The sequence below is a fragment of the Dromiciops gliroides genome, chromosome 6, assembly GCF_019393635.1.
Source record: "Dromiciops gliroides isolate mDroGli1 chromosome 6, mDroGli1.pri, whole genome shotgun sequence".
Classification (NCBI taxonomy): domain Eukaryota; kingdom Metazoa; phylum Chordata; class Mammalia; order Microbiotheria; family Microbiotheriidae; genus Dromiciops; species Dromiciops gliroides.
In genome coordinates, this window is record NC_057866.1 from 165237649 (window position 1) to 165261919 (window position 24271).

General features: G+C 35.0%; 1 protein-coding gene across 1 annotated transcript in view; it reads right to left on the reverse strand.

Moving 5' to 3' along the window:
- LRBA (LPS responsive beige-like anchor protein) overlaps positions 1-24271 on the reverse strand; it is a 762673-nt gene that overhangs the window by 434575 nt on the left and 303827 nt on the right. Inside the window, 1 exon segment of the mRNA XM_043969784.1 lies at positions 24030-24138. Coding sequence (XP_043825719.1) covers positions 24030-24138 — 109 coding nt within the window.

Below are 24271 nucleotides of genomic sequence, written 5' to 3' on the forward strand. Positions count from 1 at the left end.
CATCAATATAAACATTAAGCAAGGCACAAAAACAGGAGATGCATGATTGCCAAAGGTGTTTGCCAATTCAATGGAAGCAGTCAACCACAAAGTCCATGGTGAAGGGCAAATCCTTATGGATTATGAAGTTATTCAAATGCTGCTGCCTGTGATGATCGTTTTTGCTTGCATCAAAACCCAGAATACCATGAACTTAGAAGAGACAGGTAACTGCTCAAAATAATGTTACTTGACATGCTACATATGAAAAAAAACCAAGTAGCTATAGAATGGTTTTTGTCTAGATTATGATGTGCAGTTGGATGGACATAGAGCTTGTCCATCAGTATGTTTTTCTAGGATACACAGTATAATTAAATAACAAGTTAGACTTAGTATCAAACCCGAAGAGAGGAGCATGCTGGATTCCCTTCAGGAAATCACAAAACTTCCTTAATGAATATACTTCTCTTTGACACAAAGAACCCTCTTTTTAATATGAATGTTCAGCTCCTGGTATAATAAGACATGGAATGTAACAGTCTCCAAAGAACTGAAAACAATTATCATCCAAAGAGATAGGGAGGCACAGAGTGGGTGTGAGTAAGGCAGAATATAAAATCAATAAAGAATTTGAAGAATAAAAAGAGTTAAAGGATGGCATAAGGCAAATATAGGACCAAAACAGAAGATAGATGTAAATAACGAATAAGAGAAAGATGGCCCAAGTGTTCTGCAGCTATCCTCATGATATCAAGATAAAGAGAAGGAAAGGTCTAACCTCTTGGGTGAAACCTCTTCAGTAAACTCTTATGAAATCATGAATAAGAATTGCACAGGAGGATAGGCCTATGGATTGGGGTGCAATCTACATCACTGGAAAGACTAACAAAATAGATGAAATATCATTACATAAGTTTTACAAACTATGGGAGTGTTTGAATAAGGATGGTAGGAATAGGATAGGATATTGCTCCGAGGTTCTGTCCTGGGCTCTTTTCACTTCTCTCTCTATGTTCTCCTCACTTGAAGATCTCATCAGCTCCCATAAATTCAATCATCATTTATGCAGACAACACAAAGTTATACATCTAGCCCTAATCTCTCTTCTGAATCTTTCTTCTGAAGTTCAGTACTGCATTACAAATTGGTTACTGGACACCTAAATGTTCCCCAAACATTTCAAATGTGTATGTCCCAAACGGAATTCATTATATTCTTGCCTCCTATCCTTCTTCCCAAACTTTCCAATTTCTTTCTTGAGGGTAGCCTGAGTCACCCAGAAGCACAAACTTGTACTTATGATTGATTCATCCCTTTCTTTTATTGCTTATATTCAATCAGTTCCAAAGTCTTTTGTATTCTAACTTCAAAACATCTTTTGCATTCATACCCACCTCTCCATTCACACTGCTTCTGCACAAATTTTCATCCTCTTCATCTCTTGCTTTGCATATAGCAGACATTTAATGTTTGTTACAACGAATTGAAGTTTGTTTATATTGTTAATTTCTGCTCATATCTCATAAATTTTCAAAAAATGGAATGCTGTATATTTAAAATTAAACTTGAAAATTCTTGTTTCACCTCTTTAAAACTGAAATTCATTCTGTATCAACCATTTATAGAAGGCTGTTGTTCTGTTAGCACCCTTCAAATCATGATTCTCTAAGTCAATGAGCCTCTTTAATGTATTTTTTTAAATAGTGAAGTATCTTATATAACATAATTCACAATTACACAAACTGCAGCCACACTGACCTAGAATAGCATCTGAATGGAGCTGAGCTGGGATACTAGAGTCCAATATAAATCAACAAAGGAGAAAAGGGTAAAGTTATGAAAAACAACATTAAACAATACAAAAGAGTATCTCATGGAAACAAATATTTAAGTCAGGACAAAAAAAATATAAAAGGAAAAATAAGACAAAGTATTTCGTTTTAGGGCATAATCACTACAACCATGTTAAATAATTATCATTAAGACACACACACACACACACACACACACACACACACACACACACACACACACACACACACACACACTTAGATATAACAAAAGTATATCTCCTTGAGAATTTTTGAAGAAAAACACAGTGGTGGCCAATGTATATGAGGACCATCATACACAACTAGTAGAAATGAGACCTTTCACTCTGATACCACTATTAACCATAAGCAGTATATTTCATCTTTAATGGAAAGCTGTAACTGAGGGTTCACTTATTTCTGGAAGCAGGTATCACAGCACATCTCACAAAGCAACAGAGGCGCATCATCTAAGGATCTTTTTCACATTAAGAATCCTATTAGAAAGAAAACACTAAAAGGTAATTGAATTTCCCTCAGTTATCTTCATCTCTGTCAGCTCCTGCTACAATAACTTACTCTCCAGAGCAGAGATAACTCAATTCTGTCCAGCAAGCATATGTTATGAATCTCCAAAGCAAACTTGTCTAAATCATTCTGGTGTTCTATCAAGGTTGGCTGTGGATATGAACTCTGACAGAAAGCAAACAAATTTATTTTTATCTTTTCAATAATTCACTTCTTCATGCTTTGATGGAAGATCCAGGAGACAAATATATGGTTTCTAGTCATTCTTGTGTTATGAAGGCCAGCTAAAATTGCTTTGTCTAAGACAAAAAGAGTTAATCACTACTCTGAAACACACAAAGCAAATACTTGTTTGATTAATTGGTTAATTACAAAAAATTTCTACTAATTTACAAAGTTAGAATTTAAGTAAATATTTTAATATACAATTAAGTTATAGTGTTTTTTTAAAAATGTGTTAGTTTTTTTATTTGGTTAGTTTGCAAACTACTAACAAAGCATAAATGATGCAAGGTGCTCTTTATTATAACCTTTCCATGGGTTTTCATTTTTTTATAAGAAAAATAAAATCCTAGTGTGAAAGAAAATAATACCTAGCATTTATATAGCACTTTAAAGTTTCAAAGAACTTTTTATATGTTATCTTGTTTGATTCTCACAACAACACTGTGAGCTGCAGACAAATATATACATATATATACATATATAATTACTATAATATTATCCCCATTTTACAGATGAGAAGACTGTAGCTGAGAAAACATAAGTAATTTGCCAAGGGGTCACACAGCTAGTAATTATCTTCAGCAAGACTTGAAATCAGATCTTCCTGACTTCAGCTTCAGCACTCTTTCAACTAACAACAGTTTCCTAATAAAATGCTTATTTTCCCCACCCTGGCTGTATTATGGTTTTATACCTTTTGTATTATCTAAAAAGAATGGGATAAAGACACCTCCAAAATGAAGACCATGATTTTCTTTATTCAGAGTCAGAATCTACATAATTCCAAAACTAACCAGGATGGTTCAAGTTAATCAAACAAATAAATATATGTTGATATTGAGAGATTCAGAATTTATTTACCTTATGGAAAAATAAGGACACACTGCTAATCATGATCTCCAACTCCTAAAATTTCTACCTTACACTGATATACTGAATTAAATATGACAAAGAATTTTAAGAGAAGCAGAACACAATTTTTATCAGTGAAAAGTTTTTACCTAATGTATAGTATTATAGTATTATACAATTGGAACTGACTGCCCACTGACTTTTTAAGTTCATTCAACCTGGGAAACTTCAATGTATAAAATATTCTTGGTTTAGGGATTTCAGAAACTTATTTTTGTAAGAAATCAGTTCTAGTAGGCTTGTGATGCCACCACAGTCATTCTGTAAGCAATGAAAAGCCAAGCCATAGGGCCCTACTGATGTTCTCATACTCCATCCTTGATATTAGACAAATGGAGTAGGTAAATATCTTATCCTTATGATCTTCATTGGCCATAGTGCTACACAGGCAACAAGAGAAAAATCTAGAAATTGTGGATTACTTTGCTAAGAAAAAAGGAAAAAGAAATTCAGAAATGACAGATGGGAAGAAATTTAAAAACAAAAGTTCTTTGAAAAATCTTAAAAACCCACCACATGACCACTCCTAGTGCCAATTGATCTTCTTAACTGGGTGAGATATGGAATCTATACTGTCCATAAGAGTTCTAGGAAATCTTTGGTTTCCTTAGGTTTTCTCTTTGTTAGGTCATTAGCTAACCTGAAGAACTACTTACAAGTAAATTACTTTGAAACTAAACAAGGCAATGAAGAATTAATGCTATACTTCCCATAGCAATCAATCTTCATGGGCCAACAACTGGGGAAGGGAAAGAGTACAGATACATACTCATTAGTGAGAGGAAAGAATATCTAATTTATTAGAATACCTACAATTCAGCTATACTTGAGTTTCTGAATTGGTGCAATATGTCAGTTTAGTTAAAGCATGGTATTAATTAGGCCATGGTTATAGACTATCCTTGGGCAACTTCACAAAGAAAAAAATGTTCTTCTATTACCTTTGGTGTAAAATAACCTGCAGTCACCAATTATACAAAGAAAATAGTTTCAGGGAAAAACATACAAGCAAGCTGAAACAAATCAGCACCTTCTGTGTTAGAAGAAAAATTACTTTGACTATTGACAATAGGTCCTAAAGAATATGATGAAATAGAAGCATGGAAAAAAATCTTTATGAACTGATGCAGAGTAAAGTAAGTAGACCCAAGAAAATAATATACCACATACAATAATGATAGTAATGTAAATGGAAAGAATAACAACCACAAAACAATCAAAAGCAAATAGTTGGGGGCAGCTAGGTGGCGCAGTGTATAAAGCAGTGGCCCTGAATTCAGGAGGACCTGAGTTCAAATCTGGCTTCAGACACTTGACACTTACTAGCTGTGTGACCCTGGGCAAGTCACTTGATTTCCATTGCTCCACAAAACAAAACAAAACGAATGGTCCACAAATACAAGAACGTGCTCTGGCATCTTGTGACACTGGCCTCCTTGCTGTTTCTCATTCAAGAACCTCCATTCTAATACTATGTGCTCTTTTACTATATTCCTCATGCCTGGAACCCTGTCCTTCCACTCTACGCAAATCCTAGCTGAAACCCTACTTTTATGCAAGAAGCTTTGCTGACAATTCCGTAATGTTGGTAATGTTCCATGTTGATTATCTCCAGTTTATCCTTGATATGGCTTGTGTATACCCAGCAATAAGGATGCTGCCACCCCATCAGACTGTGAATTTCTTAAGAATAGGGATAGGTTTTTTTTTTCCTTCAGTGAGGCAATTGGGGTTAAGTGACTTGCCCAGGGTCACACAGCTAGTAAGTGTTAAGTGTCTGAGGCCAGATTTGAACTCAGGTACTCCTGACTCCAGGGCCAGTGCTTTATCCACTGTGCCACCTAGCTGCCCCGGGATAGGTTTTTTAAAAAAACTTTTCTTTTAAATCCTGAGTGTTTTTTTGCACAAAGATCATTTTTGCTGATTTAAAAAAAAAATCTTCCTCTTATTTTTCCCCCCTTAAAAATGAGCATTGTTGGCAGCAGCTAGGTGATGCAGTGGATAAAGCACTGGCCCTGGATTCAGGAGGACCTGAGTTCAAATCCAGCCTCAGACACTTGAAATTTACTAGCCTTGTGACCCTGGTCAAGTCACTTAATCCTCATTGCCCAGCCAAAAAAAGAGCATTATTACACGAAACTGTTTTCTGGTACGGTTGAGGGAAAGGGACAATAGGAAACATTTTCACAATGTATAAACAAAAGATATTAGTAAGAATTTGTTTTTTAAAAAGGCAATGGGTCTTATATTGGCACTCTACAGAGTTCTTTCTGTGACTCTTTGTTGCAACCAAACAAAAGGCACTCAAGGGCTTCTACAATCTAGTTTCAAAAAATATTTCCACTTTTATCTCATGCTAGTCTTTTCTATGTGTTTCCTCTACACTAGGTAAGTTGGCCTAATCATTCTCAGATTTCTTGTCTTCCCACCGCTTTCCCTCTGCTGATACTGTTCCTGATACATGGAATGCCATTCTTCAACATCTCTAAATGTTGAAATCTTAGCTATTATCCTTTAAGGCCTTCTAAAATGCCACTTCTTGTGAAGACTTCCTTAGATCTCTCCAGTAAGAATTTCACTGCCCCTCCACCAGACATTTTGTATTTTTTTTAATGCATTTGTCACATTCTTCCCAATATTACTGACATTTTTGGACAAAGTCTCATCTCCCCTACATTATATTTTAAAGGGACAGACTCATAAGTTCCCACATGACAGAGACTTTGGCTTTCTTAGCAACCAGCACGGACCATTATACATAATAGATAGTGAATAAAGGTTTATGAAGTTGTTGGATGTTGTAAGAAATCACCTTTGTAAACTGAAGTCCAGCCTTCAGAGACATGAACACAAACACAAACATGAACATGAACACAAACATGAACACAAGCATAAAGATGAACACGAAGACAAGGTATCTTATCAAGGTATCTTACTGGTATCTACCACTAACAAAATCTTGGACAACTCTTTCTGAATAAATCAATGTCTAAGATACCATAGAAAACTTAAGCTTCATTAAAGTTAGAAAACAGTCTAAAGAAAACAATATTTTTTTTCAAAGAATAGAAAAACTCAGTCCTACCACTGATTTTTTCATTAGCTTCTGAGTATATTGTTCCTAGAACTAATGATACATATTAAATACTGTCACCAAAACCAAGCAAAACAAAAACAGATTTAGAATAAAGCTAGGCATTCACTTTCAAATAAGTAGGGTCCACTGTAACAATTAGATTAGGGAGTGCATGTGTAGAGGATGGATAAAAAGAATGTATAAATAACTGCCTTATAATATGTAATAGCAGAATAAGCACAAGTGAGAAAAACAAAATAAGGGTTCTTAAGCTGGAACTTGGGAATTTTTTTGATAGCTGATTTTCAACATAATTAATTTCCTTTGTAATTATGTGAATATTACTGTATACATTATTATTAGAACATTATTCTGAGAAGTAATCCATGGCAGCCTAGGGGGCCTATAACACAAAAATATTAGTAACTACTGCTATAAAATCATAATGAAGGATGGGTTTTTAGGAATGAAGATGATGGACAAAAATGTAAGACACAACAACAACAGAAAAATTAAACTCAAGGAACTTATTCATTTAAAATTAAGAATAGGCAGAAAAAATGAAAGATTACAATAGGGAACTAAATTATAACAGTTACCAAGAAAAAGAAAAGTTCTGTATAATCAAAGTAATGTCTGTCTAAGGAATATCCAAAACAGTATTGTGTGAGCTTATTTTAGAGAAAAGAACAGGAAGTCACCAATTATACACATACACATGCATGGGTATATATATGTACATACTTGCATTTTGATAGGTATGTATAAATATGATTATATATTTAAATAATCATTGTATAAAAGCATTTTTTCCGCTTTTGATTTTTTAATAATAGTCTACAACATGAATCTTTTTCCTCTATCCTTCCTTTCTTCTTTTAAAGTTATCAAGACATTAAAAAAACACTCAAGGTCTTTTGTCCTCAACCTCCTTTTATGAGCCCTTATGACAATGGGACTCTAAAGGGAAATCTATATCATCTCTCCATACTGAATGTAAGCTATTTATCTTCATTTAGTCCCTACTGAGTACTACCTCATAATACTCACTATGACTCCTGCATTTGCATTACAAGTTTCTCCTCAGTTCTGTCTTTTAATCAAGTATGCTTAGAAGTCTTCAATTCTACTAAAGATTATATTTACCTTAAAGTAAGATTATATTTGGTTTTTTTGGTTACATTATTCTTGGCTGCAAGTCAATATCTTACTGGAAACTTATTCCAAGCTTTCTGCTCCTTTTAGATCATGGCTGCTAAAGCTTATGTGCTCCTACCTGTGGCTCTGATATTCACTAATGACTAAATAGTTTTTGTGAATTAATCACACAAACATTACTAATCAATTCTCCAGCCTACTAATAGAAAAACCTATTCCAAAATTGTCGTCCCTCGCCCCATCCGAATTCATTAAGACATCTTCCCCTGCAATTTCCTTTATCCATCACTGATAAAGAGATTGCCCTTGTTGACAAGAGCAAAGGTTCTACATGCTTTGATCCCATCCCTTGTGGTCTTCTTGAGATCGATCCAACTGTTGTCCTCGGTCTCTCATTTTCTGCTTTGTTGTTTCTACTAGTTGTTTCCTAATGATGAACATGCTCGTGTCTCTGTCATCATTAAAAAATATAAACAGGAGCAGCTAGGTGGGGCGGTGGATAAAGCACGGGCCCTGGATTCGGGAGGACCTGAGTTCAAATCCGGCCTCAAACATTTGACACTTACTAGATGTGTGACCCTGGGCAAGTCACTGAACCCTTTTATGTCCAAGACATAAAAAATGGAACATCCATATAAGGGGTGGAATGTGAATTTCAAGACATGCAGTATGGACTATCCATATAAGGAAGAACCATACATACTGCCCTTAAAGTATCTATAGTATGAGCAAACTATGCATGAGGAGTACATGAAGCCTCTAACCCCATCAGCATTTTCCTCACAAGCACTGCAACCAATGAATAACTTAGAACAAAGAACCTACATGTATAAATATCAGAGAAGAACAGGAGGAAAAGCATGGGAATTCAAAGCAATTCACAATGTACACCAGCTGCCATGGACGCACTGACCCTCCTGTAAGTAAGTCTCCTTTAAATAAATTCTATCTGTTTTACCCTGGATCTACCAATGGCTTTCTTTGGTATCAAGTTTTCATCTGGGTACGGGGGCATTACACACCTGAGCCCCAGCCATACTGTACCCCACATGGCCTTTCCACAATTCTCTTCCTGACCTCTCCATAGCCACATAGCCACTGATACTGTGGATCATCGTCGTCTTGCCATTCTCTTATTGTTAGATTTTGTGACACAACTCTCTCGATTTAACCATTACAATTCTGATTTCATTCTCAGTTTCCTTTGCTGGCCTGTCATCTATGTAATGTCCACTATATCATGTAACTAAGTAAAAGTATCCCCCAAAACTCTATCATCTTCCTTAGTAATCACATCAGATCCTAAGGATCCAATTATCTCTTCATAGATCATTTCAACATCTATATGTCCTACTAAAGTTTCTCTGTTAAATGAGTGAATAACCACAAAAGATGAATTATTAAGTAAGGAAGTGGCAATCAGAAATGATAAAAGATATTTTTGATTACATGAAATATAAAAGCTCTTGCACAAACAGAAATAATGCACCTAAGATAAGGGAAGCAATTTACTCGAAAGAAATCTTTACATAAAAGTTCTCAGATAAGGTTTTGATAAATAAAGACAACTATCAGAAATGCCTAAGACTAAAAACCATTAATTAATAAAACTGTGAACTATTAACAACTATATAAAAGGATATTCCAAATCACTAATAATTAAAGAAATGTGGATCAAAACAACCCTGAGGTCTCACCACAAAGGAACCAAGTTAGAAAAGATACTAAAAATAAGAATGGTCCAATGTTGGAGGAGTTGGGGGAAGGCAGATACATTCAAACATTTCTGATGGAAATGTGAATCAGTGCAACCATTCTGGAAAGCAATTTGGAATTGGGGGAAAAAAGAGGCTAAAATGTGCATACCCTGTGACCCAAAGTTACAACTGCTGGGCATTTAACACAAGGACAGTGACAGACAAAAAGAAAGAATATACAAACTAAAACACTTATAGCAGAAAAATTTATGATAGCAGGAAACAAAGTAGATATGCATCCATGGGGAATGGTTGTGATACAAGAATTTACTAGAAAATTATTGTGTTATAACTAATGATAAATATGAGGAATACAGAGGAGCAAAGAACAACTTATATAACGAATGCAAAATTAAGGAACTGAGTCCCCCAAAACAATATGTATAATGGCTATATCAATATAAATGTGAAATTTTATTGTGATTTGGGGACCCTGCCTTTGGGCTGAAATTTTTTAAAAAGGCCTTAGGCCCTCAGGGGTTTTTTTCTGTGTAAGAGGGGCTATGGACACTCCCCCTCCATTTCAGCTGCAGGGAGGCCTCTGAGCTGGGCTAAACTGCACAGACAAAAACTCCGAGCCATGGGTGTGGCACGGTGGGGCCCCACTGGCACAGCGTAAAGGCCAACGAAAACTCTCAGGGACGCTGGGGTTTGCTTTGCCCAGCCCCAGCTGCTGGCTCGCAAAGAACAGGGCTCAACCAGCCCTGGGGACAGTGAGCCCAGGTTTCACCTGGGAGAGCAGGTTAATAAAAAGGGGGCTGACAAGAGAGTGGGGCAGACTGACGAAAAAAGTAGAGAAAATACAGGGGGGTTGACAAATTGAAGGGGTCTTAGAGTCAGAAGAAAGGAACTGAGCAGTGAAAGTGAAGCAGGGGAGCTAGAGTGAAGGGGGAAAAGTGAAAGTTGGAGAAAGCTGGAGCATACCCTAAGGCAAGAGGCAGTAATGGCCCTTATTATATTAAAAGCACACAGGTTGTATAATTTGCATTTCTTAACCCTTATCTTTTACTTTTATTTTTATAAATAAATTCTGCTTTGATTATTTAATTAAGAGGTTTCTTGGGGCAGCTAGGTGGTGCAGTGGATAGAGCACCAGCCCTGGAGTCAGGAGGACCTGAATTCAAATCCGGCCTCAGACACTTAACACTTACTAGCTGTGTGACCCTGGGCAAGTCACTTAACCCCAATTGCCTCACAAAAAAAAAAAAAAAAAGAAGAGGAAAGGAAAAAAAAAAGAGGTTTCTTAATTGTTTGCTTATCAATTTTGGAAACAGAGCAGTGTGGAGAAATTTTGAAAAGGCCTAAGAGATTGGCTTAGGAAATTAATAGCAGTCAGACAGACAGCCAGTCAAAAATCCTCAGATTAGTCCTCCAGTCAGATTAGTCCCTAAATTAGTTAAAAATAATTTTTACATTTGAATGGCAACCCAGATGGGACATACAGCCCAATTATAATTTTTCTAAAGTTATAATTTTTTATGTAAGTACAATTATATAATTTTTCAAATTAGGATGTTATTAATTTTTTTACACAATAGGAAAAACAACCACTGAAAAATTGCAAACCATAAGTGTGATCCCAAAGAAGAGATATGAAAAAAGCCTACCCTTTTCCACTCTTTTATAGAAGTGGGAGAGCCAGGGGCAGTGAGGTGGCATAGTAGATAAAGCACTGGCCTTGGATTCAGAAGGACCTTGAGTTCAAATCCAGCCTCAGACACTTGACACTTACTAGCTGTGTGACCCTGGGCAAGTCACTTAACCCTCATTGCTCCACCAAAAAAAGAAAAAAGTGGGAGAGCCAGAGGTGTGGAACACTGCATGCTTTTTCTGATTTTTTTTCTTTTTTCACAATTTTTTGTTGTTATTTTTATTAAAAAGGACAACTCTCAGGAAGAAAGGAAGGGGAGGGATACAGGAAATGATATAGGCAATGTTAAAAACAAAACAAAATCTATTTATAGAAGGAAAATCTAATTTTTAAAAGTGTATGGGAAAAAGTAAGATTCTGTAAAAAGTTTTAAGTGCCAAGAAGAGAAGTTTGTATTTTAATGTACAGGTGCGGGAAGAATAAGGAATGCCAGGGATATAAGACCATTAACTTGGCATACATGGGGAGATGGCTGGTTCTAAGGCACAGAGGAGGTGGAAGATGCAATGTAACACCCAGGGAACCATTTTTCGATATATCTAAGACCTAACAAGATAGGTGTTGGAATAAAAATGTTGTATTAGTACACTACTCAAAGTGAGAGGCAATGATATAGATATCAGAAATTCAAAAAAATTCAACATTCCTTTAACCAACATGGTCACAAACTTATAGTAAGGTTAATGCTAAGACTGTAGACCTAATCTATCATAAGGACTGTACCTTATGTTATTATATCTACAGGAGGTACCAGGGGTTGCACAATGCTGGCACAGGTTTCAAAAATCCAAGGTGATCCAAGAACTCTTCATAATTCTACATTTTACAAGGACTTTGGTAGAGGTATATTAGTTTGTATCTTCTTCACACATGTACTTTCTTTATATCTTCACATCTATCCACCCATAATTTAAGAATCAATTAGACTGCATGTTAAAAAACATGTAACAGAGAATGCTACAAGTGAAAAGCTGTAACAAAAGACTAGATGAAAATGGCAAATCATACTTCCTAAGTAAAAAAAAAAAGCAAAATTGAGCAAAGATTCTGAAATCTTTGACAAAATGCCGGTCATTAAATTTTCTCCTTTGATTTACAGTCATCTTTCTATAGTACATATATTCACACCAGAAAGACCTTGGGTAAATAGTAAGTACTACAAAAAAAAGACTGTCCTCCCAAACATCACCAGTATAGTGAAAAGACCTCTGGATATGGAACCAGAGGATTTACATCCAATCTCCACTACTGTCTGGGCCGTGCAAAAGTAATTTGAGGGTGACCCTGGGCAAGTCACTTAATCCTCATTGCCCTGCAAAAACAAAACAAAACAAAACAAACAAAACAAAAAATTAATTTGAGGTAGCAGCTAGGTGGCGTGGTAGATAAAGCACCAGCCCTGGATTGAGGAGGTCCTGAGTTAAAATCCAGCCTCAGACACTTGACACTTACTAGCTGTGTGACCCTGGGCAAGTCAATTAATCCTCATTGCCCTGCCCCCCCCAAAGTAATTTGAACTCTTTGGACTCATCTGTCAAATCAAAGACTGGAACTAAACAGCCCCAAAGTTTCCTCCAAATTGGAAAACTATGATATAAAATCCTATGATCAAGTTTTGAATTATGGTAATCATATTCTGTATCTATACATTTATATATGGGAAACAAAAGAATATTCAAAAGTCATGTTTCATCAGGAATATGCTAATCAGACTAAGAAAACAAAAATCTATATTCATTAAAATTGCCAAAAACAAAACAAAAACAAACAAGTTTGCACCAAACCTCGCTGTAGCCAAGACAATTTGTGTGCTAACATTAAGATTCATATTTCAGTTTGAGTCATAAAGTAAACCATGCACAGTTTATTACTGCAAAACCTTGGTCTATAAAACAGTACAGAATAAGAATTAAAACTGAGAGGAAGTCTTGAGTTTTATGCATGAGGAAGCATAGCTGAACAGAAAAGGGCAACAAATTTTATAGTAGCTGGAAATACTAGATTTAATTACAGAAGAGAAATCATGCAAAGAAGTTGGTTGCTGAACATGATTTACAACCACTGTAAAGTCAGAAGAGGTTATTAAGAAATTGACAAGAGCCAGTGGCACTAAGAAACCCAGATTTTTAAGAATGCACAGATGATAAAGAAGATCATAATAATGTTCTTATAATAATGAAATAGATATATGGCAATACTACTCAACAAAATACAAAGACAACTATTATAACAAATTACCTGTTGGTATTTGAGAAAAGGTAAAATAAAACTTAATGTTAAAGAAGTAGACTATTTTAATAATGTAGACAATCTAAATAAAAGGTTTAGAGACATGTTGGAAGCCAAATGAATGGAATAACTATAGATAGGCTTTCCCCCTATTATATATCTTTGCTGACTTGTAGGTTATTTGTTCTACAAATCCAAGATACATTGAGTTTTTCAGAATCATGATTTCCAATACTGAGATAAAAAATTTGCTCTGGCAAGGGCCAGCATCCATGATAATTGTTAATAAGGCCTGATTTGTCTTAATTTCATTCAGATCCCCCCTTTTTTTTTATTATTTCTTCTGGGCACCCTTATGGTTCTACCACATTATTTAGCATCTGTCCAATCTACAATCTACCCTGAGGCACATGTCATATTCTACAAATTTTCTTTCTGTCCCACATCATGCAATTTAATCCTCTCATTACTGTGACTTTGAAAATCTTCTTTTCCAATAAGAAAGGTAAGAAGCCTAATCATTGTTTCAGGAATTATATAACCAAAAAAAGATGAAAAGAAAAAAAGATTCAGTGCTTTATTCAACAAAAGAGAGGAAAGAAAAACAATCAAAGAATTCTTTAAGAATTTTGCCTTGAGAAACAAAACTATCACTCTATGCAGATGATATGATGGTATACTTAAAGAATCCTAGAGAATCAACTCAAAAATTACTTGAAACAATTAACAACTTTAGCAAAGTAGCAGGATATAAAATAAATCCACATAAATCATCAGCATTTCTATACATGACCAACAAGTCCAGCAGCAAGAGATAGAAAGAGAAATTCCATTTAAAGTAATGGTAGATAATATAAAATACTTGGGAGTCTATTTGCCAAGACAAACCCAGGAACTCTATGAACACAACTACCAAACACTCTTCACACAAATCAAATCAGATCTAAATAATTGGAAAGATATCAATTGCTCATGGATAGGCAGAGCTAATATAGTAAAAATGACAATACTGCCTAAATTAATTTATGTATTCAGTGCCATACCAATCAGACTACCTAAAAATTATTTTATATAGCTAGAAAAATAATAACAAAATTCATCTGGAAAAACCAAAAAATCAAGAATATCCAGGGAAATAATGAAAAAAAATTCACAGGAAGGTGGGTTAGCGGTACCAAACCTGGAGCTTTACTATAAAGCGGTAGTCATCAAAACTATCTGGTACTGGCTAAAAAATAGAGTGGTAGATCAATGGAATAGGCTAGGCTCAGGAAATGCAGTAGTAAATGACACTAGTAATGTAGTGTTTGATAAACCCAAAGACTCCAGTTTCTGGGATAGGAACTCAGTATTTGACAAAAACTGCTGGGAAAACTGGAAGATAGTATGGCAGAAATTAGGCATAGACCAACATCTTACACCTTATACCATAGGTAAATTAGGAGAGAAAGGAATAGTCTACCTATCAGATCTTTGGAAAGGAAAACAGTTTTTGACCAAACAAGAGATAGAGTATATTATAAAATGCAAAATGGATGATTTTGATTATATTAAATTAAAAACTTTCTGTACAAACAGAAGCAATGCATCCAAAATTAGAAGGGAGGCAGAAATCTGGGAAACAATTTTTGAGGCCAGTACTTCTGATAAAGGCCTCATCTCTAAAATATATAGGGAACTAAATCAAATTTATAAGAACTCAAGTCATTCCCCAATTGAGAAATGGTCAAAGGATATGAACAGGCAGTTTTCTGATGAAGAAACCAAAGCTATCTATTCCCATATGAAAAAATGCTCTAAATCTCTAATGATTAGAGAGATGCAAATTAAAACAACTCTGAGGTACCACCTGACACCTATCAGATTGGCTAAAATGACAAAAAAAGAAGATAATAAATGTTGGAGAAGCTGTGAAAAAATTGGAACACTAATTCATTGTTGGTGGAGCTGTGAACTGATCCAACCATTCTGGAGAGCAATTTGGAATTATGCCCAAAGGGCGATAAAGCTGTGCATACCCTTTGACCCAGCAATTCCACTTTTAGGTCTTTTTCCCAAAGAAATCATGGAAAGGGGAGAGGGACCCACATGTACAAAAATATTTATAGCTGCTCTTTATGTGGTGGCAAGGAATTGGAAGTTATGGGGGTGCCCATCAATTGGGGAATGGCTGGACAAGTTGTGGTATATGAATACAATGGAATACTATTGTGCTGTAAGAAATGATGAGCAGGAGGAGTTCAGAGAAACCTGGAGGGTTGTGAGCTGATGATGAGTGAGATGAGCAGAACCAGAAGAACATTGTACACAGTATCATCAACATTGAGTGTTGACCTACTGTGATGGACTATATTCTTCTCACCAATGCAATGGTACAGAAGAGTTCCAGGGAACTCATGATAGAAGAGGATCTCCAAATCCAAGAAAAAAAAAAAAAAGAACTGTGGAGTATAGATGCTGATTGAACCATACTATTTCTTTTGTTTTGGGTGCTGTTGTTTTTTTTTTTTTCTATTTTGAGGTTTTGCATTACTGCCCTGATTTTTTCTCTTATAACAGGATTAATGCAGAAATAGGATTAATGTTATTATGGATATATATATGTGTGCATATATATATATATATATATGTATATGTATATGTATATAGATATATAGATATAACCTATATCAGATTACTTGCTGTCTAGGGGAAGGGGGAGGGAGGGGACGGAGGGAGAAAAATCTGAAATTGTAAAGCTTGTATAAACAAAAGTTGAGAACTATCTTTACATGTAACGGAAAAAATAAAATACCTTATATGTAAAAAAAAAAAAAAAAAAGAATTTTGCCTTGAAAAGGGCAAGAATTGCCGCTGCACTGACAACAAAGATTGTAAAAAGTGACTAAGTTCCAGTGAGTTGAGATGATAGTGATGCATCCATGTCTTTTAAGTCTTCTCTTCACTCTGAAATGTCTAGACTACAATACGTGAAAACATTTATGGGGGGGGGGCCCGGTGGGGCAATGAGTGTTAAGTGACTTAGCCAAGGTCACACAGCTAGTAAGTGTCAAGTGTCTGAGACCGGATTTGAACTCAGGTACTCTTGAATCCAGGGCCCATGCTTTATCCACTGTGCCACCTAGCTGTGCCCACATTAAAACATTTCTAATGAGTTTTTATCATGCATGACAACTTACAAAACCTAAGGTTTCATCTGGGCTCATGCCTTTGCTCAGAAAGATCACCAAATTCATTGGCAAGAGTTATGGTAAGAAAAATGGAGTTCTTAAGAGTTTTGAAATAAAAATTGCATGTTACAGAGTAGAAAGAGCCCCCATTATACAAATATCTAAAAAACAACCCATATGTATGTTACAAATGGCTATTATCTCAGGCCCTTATTGTACTTAACAGAAATGGACTGGGGGGGGGGAATAAGGGTTTGCTGTATTGCTAGAGCTTTTTTCCCCCAAAAAATTATTACTTAAAAATTCTTCTTTTTTAAATTTGTGGTTCCAAACTCCCTCCCTCCCACCCACTAAGAAGGCAAGCAGTATATCAATTACACGTGTGAAATTATGCAAAACATTTCCATAATAGCCATATTTTTTAAAGCAAGAAAAATAAAGTGAAAAAATTATACTTCAATTTGCATTCAGGGTTTATCAGTTCTCTCTCTGGAGGTGAATAGCATTTTTTTTATCATAAGCCCTTCAGTATTATCTTGGATCTTGTATTGATCAGAGTAACCAAGTCTTTCAGATGATCATCATTATAACACTATTGTTATTATGCACAATGATCTCCCTGTTCTTTTCTTTTCACTTTTCATCAGTTCTTCTAGATCTTGCAAGTTTTTCTAAAACCACCTACCTCATCAATTCCAACAGTACAATAGTACTCCATTACAATAATATGCCACAACTTGTTCAGTCATGGCCAAACTGATGAATGTCCCCTTGATTTCCAATTCTTTGCCATGACAAAGAGCTGCTATAAATATTTTTGTACATATAAGCCCTTTTCTTTTTTCTTCAATCTACAGACCTAGTAGTATAGTGTTGGGTCAAAGAATAGTTTTATAGCCCTTTGTGCTTAATTCCAAATTGGTGTCTAGAATGATTTGACCAGTTTAATGCTCTACAAACAGTTAATTAGTGTACCTGTTTTTACCATCATTCTCAGTAAACATTTTTAAAATGAAGCCTTGACCAAAGGGACTTGTTATAAAATTTTTTAATATTATTTCATTGTCCATGGTACTATTTAGGAAAATGAAGTTTCCCTGATTATCACTTTTAATTAGCTTTATTTTTGCTTTTGCTTTGTCTGAGACATTGACTTTTTTTAGTACAGCTGAAGCATGTGAGTTTCTGCTGAAACCCTTTATTTTAATTCTATATGTGTTGTTCTGTTTCAAGTGTATCTTTTGTAAACAACATATTGTTAGAGTCTGGTTTCTAAACCATTCTACTATCTACTTCTGTTTTATTGGTGAGCACATGCCATTCTTATTCACAGTTAAGATGACTATATTTTCCTCCATCCTATTTTTCTTCTGTTTTTTCTCTATTTTTATCCTTTCCTCCTCAAAAGCCTATTTTGCTTCTAAGCACTGCCTCCCTTAACCTGTACTTCCTTTTATCATCTCCCCCCTTCCTCTTAACCCCATCCCTTCCTATTTCCATATTGGGTAAGTTACATTTCTATGAACAAGTGAGTATATCTATACTGTCTTCCCTCTTTCAATCAACTGGAATGAGAATGAGGTTCAAGATTTGCTCACTAACCTGACATTTTCCTCTCCCCACTATAAAAGTTCTTCCATACCTCTTATGTGAGACAATTTCTTCCATTTTACCTCTCCCTTTCCCCTTCCCCCAGTGCATCTTTCTTATATCTTCATATTTTATGGAGATCAATCCAACAGAATCAACACATATCCATGCCCTCTGTCTATGTAAACTCCTTTTAACTGCCCTAATATTGATAAAGGTCTTATTGTTACATATATGATCTTCGCATATAGGAATGTAAACAGCTTAATTTCAGTAAGTCCCTTATAATTACTCTTTTATGTTCACCTTTTTGTGCTTCTCTTGAGTCTTCTATTTCAATGTCAAATTTTCTATTCACTTCTAATCTTTTCATCAGGAATGCTCAAAAGTCTTCTATTTCATTAAATATCCATTTTCTCCCCTGAAGGATTATACTAAATTTTGCTGGGTAGATGATTCTTGGTTGTAATCTTAGCTCCTTTGCCATCCAGAAAATCATATTCCAAATTCTCTACTCCTTTACCATGGACACTACTAAATCTTGTGTAATCCTGATTATACCTGTGACCAGGACACTTGTTCCCTTGTGATCAACCCCCATTGCTCCTCTCTGCCCTAGAACAGTGACCCTGAATTGCATATAGGCAATAACATGATCAATCAGTGCCAGCTATACCATGTCAGAAAAAGGCCCCCTGTAATCTCTTTCTGACCTGTTTTCTGACCCCCTTACCATCTCTGGATTGAGAGCTCCCAAAGCTGCTGTGGCTCCCACTTTGTGGGTAGGCTCCAAACAGGCTTCTACTCCAGGGTCACAAACTTATCCTGCTACTGACCTCCTAAGTTTTCTTAGACTGGAAAATTTTCTCACCCTGAACTTTTGTTGGCTTTGCCACTCGAAATTTTATTTTAGGTGTTATTGTAAAGTTGTTTGGAAGGGAAAGTTGAAAGAATTCAGCTGGAATGCCTCTAATACACCATCCTACCTTCAACCTCTGAGTGCTTTTTTTGTTTTTAAATAGAATTATTGAGTAAAGAAGTAGAAAGAGCATGAACTTATAAAAGGCAGAAAAAACTAGTTCATAGGATCTAGAGATAAAAGAAATATTAATAATATTTGTTGTTATTTTACAATTAAGGAAACCAAGGCTCAGAGAGGTTAATTAACTGGTCCAATATCACACCTATAATAAGCACCAGAACTTGGCTTAGAACTTAGAATTTGGCTTTAGAGATCTGAAGAAAAATTCAGTATTCTTTAGACTATAACAGTTCTAGCTGAGGTCATCCTTCCAGACATGTTTATTCATATGGTGACCCTTCCCATTCAAAAGTACTGATTAACTCTTTGACCCAGGAAAAATCATTTCTCATAGCCTCAGTGTCCTCATCTGTAAAATGGGGGTTGTCTTACAGGGTCATTCTGAGGATCAAATGAATTCACACATGTAAAAAACATTGTAAACTTTAAATGGTATGTAAAAGTTTGTTGCTGCTGTTTAGTCATGTCTGACTCTTTATGACCCCATGGATCATAGCACACGAATACTGTCCATGGGGTTTTCTTGGCAAAGATACTGGAGCAGTTTGCCATTTCCTTCTCCAATGGATTAAGGCAAACAGAGGTTAAATGACTTGCCCAGGATTGCACAGCTAGTAAATGTCAGAGGCTAGATTTGAACTCAGGTCTTCCTGACTTCAGGACCAGCACACTATCAACTAAACCATCTAGCTGCTTTATATAAAAGTACTTATTATTAATATTATACTTAGCTATTTCTCATTCAGTTGACATCTGTTTTCACTTGTCTGCTACCATCAAAAAAAAATGCTGCTAAGAATATTTTGGTGCACATAGAACTTTTACTTATTCTTTTGACCTGTCTGGGTTATGAGTTTAGTCTGGGTCAAAGAGTACATCCATTTTAGTAACTTTTTTAGTAAAATTCTGAACTACTTTGCAGAACAGTAGGACACATTCAAAGATCAAATAGTGTATTGATGTGTTTGTCAATGTCACCTGTAACACTGACTCTCTCAGTTGTTTTTCACTCCACTGTTAAACAGTGTGAAATGCCACAAAGAAGATATTAAAATATATTAATAATCATTCTCCTAACAATTACCAAACATTTTCTCTACTTTGGTAATGCTATTCTTTCTGCCTAGAATATTCTTTATCTACCTCTACAACTGAGAATTTCCTAGATACTGAAAAAAGGAGGTAGTACAAATGCTATCTCCTCAATAAAAATTATTCCCAATTTGCCCATAACTAAATCCCTCCCTATAACTCTCAGGGTACTTTATTTATGCTTATCCTTTAGTACTTATCAATCAATGTAGGCATGTACTCGTCTGTGTCTATGCCTTCTTGTTGCCACCCAACTTTAATGACTTTGAGAATAGAAATTATGTATAGTTCACTTTGAAAACCTAAAAGCCTGCACAATGCATACTGACTCCCACCAAATCAGTAGTCAATAATGACTTGTTGGATTAAGATGAAAATAAATAGTTTGTTCATAAATATTCAATATTAAATTACTATTTTAATTTTCTATTTGAAACCAAAATTACTGAACCATTTAAGGTAAATTAAGACTATCTGGGAAAGAGTTCATCATCGTATGCAAGAAAGGTTTGACCAAAATGCTATTATACAGTTGCTTTTTTAAAAGGTCTCTCCAGTGGGGAAGGAAAGAATGGAGAGGGAAAACAGGAGAGTAAAAAAGAGGGTACAGAAAGAGGAAGAAGAGAAGAATGAGGAAAGGAAAGGAGACAGAAAGGGAAAGAATGAGGGAGAAGAAGGGCAAAAAAGAGGAAGACACAGAGAAAGAGCACTCACAATGTGTTGAGTGTTACGCTAAGGACTGAAGATAGAAATACAAGCAACAAAAGACAGTTTCCTATACTCAAAAAAATTTACATGGTAATAAGGGAAGATAATACCTAAGGAGAGCTAGAAAGCAGGTAAATTCTTTCAAACAAATAAGGACTTGCGGAAATTTTATAAGAATACATCTCCTCCTTTGAAAAAAAGCATAAAGAATTAGCCAAATATAATGACTGCCTTTATTTCATAAAAAGATTTTTACTTCTGTTTTTTCAAAGATGGAATATTAAGTCATACTATGATTTCCATTTATTTGTAAGATTATAGATGGTGAATTACAGTGTTCCAAAAACTGAGACTCATTAGCAAAACTAATATAAGGAAATTACTATCAAGAGCAACTGAAATTTATATAAGAAACCTAAAAAGACAATCATTTGGTAATATTCTTATTCAGCACTTATGCTTGATAGGGATCATAGATAAAATAACATTTTGATTCATAAATTATTCTAATGAAAGCACTGTCATACTTTCCCATTTCCATCCATTTTAAACTATCATTTGTAGCTATAAAATTTTAAAAGAGAATAAGATATTCATGTACTGTCAGCTATTATTATCTGATCAACGAAGCCATATCACAAATGGATCTACTCTATAAATCATGAGCAAAAGATGTCATACATATCCCATTCCAGTGATTATTAAGCAGTGCACTAAAGAGATATACTACATAGTTTTACAAACTGTCATCGAACCTACAACATAATAAATGAAACAACCCAGTTACTTTAACAGGACAAATGGTACTGTTACAGAATCTATGTTTGTTGGAGGGGGGTAAGTAGTTCTAGATGAAGTGCAGATATGTTATTAAACAATGCACAGCATGAAACCTAGGTTCAGCACAGATGACCTTTAGAACATAAACAGCATCAAAGGAAAATATGCTTTCATCTTTCTAAGTGTTATTAAAGGACAACACAGTTCAGTAATATGCTAAATACAGGTATGTACCCATATACTTCAAGCTCTGTATTTCATAGCACTTACAGTTTTATTTTAAATATCAAGATTTTTTAAAATTACAAACTAGAACACTCACAGGATGAGAAGCAATTCAAATGTTTATGCTGGGGACAGCTAGGTGGAGCAGTGGATAAAGCACCAGCCCTGGATTCCAGAGGACCTGAGTTCAAATACAGTCTCAGACACTTGACACTTACTAGCTGGGTGACCCTGGGCAAGTCACTTAACCCTCACTGCCCCGCCCCCCCAATGTTTATGCAGAATAACAGTTAAAATTAAGCTGAACATAAGTTGTCAAATATACCTTTTATCATAAAAAAATTCAGCCACCAAAAATTTCCTTGAAAAATATTCCTGTTCTAATTCATTATACATATATACATGTATGTGTACATATGTGTATGTGTGTGCTTATGCAATACTGGAAAGAAGATGGTATCATGTCAATTAAATAAGGACAAATTCATCATATACAAAATATCAAAATGACTATTTTCTCACAAGTTGATATTAGTATTTTACATGTAACTATAATAAAGTATAATCCAAGGAGGAATAGAATTACAAACTCAAAACTTAAAATAAAAATGTTTATTTAAAAAATAAAGTATAATTTAAATGACTAGATGAGATATAGAAATTAATATTATTCTTTAAGTATAAATAAAAATTATAACAAAATAATAGCTTCCATTTGTGTGGCACCTGATAATAGTTAATTTCTTTATAATCCAAAAAGGTAGATAATACAAATATTATTAACCTCATTTTATGGATGAGAAATCCTAAAAGAACTTTAAAATAAGCTAAGTCTATTACCCAAAGTTACACAAAAGTAGCATTTAAGTCAGGACTCAAATACAGGATTTCAGACTCTAAGTCTAATGATGTTCCTATTACATAATGCCACTTCTCTAAGCTAATGATACAAGATCATTAACTCTAGCATTTTAAAATAATGTTAGGCTAAAACTATAGTTTTAACATCTTATCCTTCATACCTTGAGCTTTTAGAATTTTTCTCTTTTCCAGAAATTAAATGAATACAAAGGCTACCATAAAAGCTGCAGCAAATTGCAATTTGACATCTTTAAAAATCAAAACCTTATGAGTAAACACAATGAATGTGAAAATCTAAATATTTAAATGTACATCTTCTAACTTTAATAAATCACATAGAATGGTGCATCCATTCCAGAGGCATAAATTCCAAACCAGTAATGAAGAAAATCTATGTTCAAATCCAGATTTTTAATATATGTGTGTGTGCACACGCGCATGTGTGTGTGCACGCAACTTCGTGTACCAGACCACTAAGTCAATTACAGTTAATTTGAGTTGTTAGAGGAAGTTTCTCATCCATGAATCCAGAAACATTTGTCAAGAACCTAGTATGAGCCAGAGACCAAAAAAAAGGAACAATCCCTACTCTCCAGGAGCTTACACATTTGTCTTTTAATAGTTTTCTGACACAAGGACTCATAATTAAAATCTTAGGGTTTGAAGTTTAGGAATTCATCTAATTTTCATTTTCATATTATTTCCTTGCTACATATCTATTTGCAGGATCACAATGATTCACTTAATTTTTGATCAAGAGGCTCACCGTTCTCCTGAGCATAACATAATGAAAAGGGCACTAGGTTTGGAGTTAGAAGTCCTGCATCATGAAACTGATAAGTACTTAACCTCTCTGTGACTCTGTTTCCTAATTTGGACTCAACAGTCTCTAAGACCCCTTCTACTTCTAAAATCATAATCCTCTGAGACTTGTTATATGCCCCCAAAACTTTTTTCTCTCCTCATTTTCTCTCTTAATTCAACATGTTTTTAAAAATAGAGTAGCAGAACCAGTTTCTGTGAGCTTAAATGAAAATAGCAAATCATACTACCACCATGCAATGAAACTAAAAAAAAAGTTAGACATTATATTGATCACAAGACAAATGATGTAGATGAGACTTTAAAATTTCTAGTCTTAGAGCAGGCTAAAATTGGCTTATTTGGCACCTTCTCTTAGTTGCTATGCAAAAGTGGCCCATTTTCCCCCTTTCTATAATATGGCATCTTACCTCAAATTCTGCATGCCTGTGAATATCCTCTGCTCTCTGTCTGCTCAGAATGAATTCGGCTTCATTTGCAACTCTTACTAGGTGATCCTTCATGGTTTGGCTCAACAACCTATAAACACATTAATATGGTAATATGTATATAATTATTCAGGGATTTCAAAATGTTTTGCTGTATTATCACTCTTCAAGACACTACTCAAGGGGCAGGTAGGTGGCGCAGTGGATAAAGCACTGGCCTTGGA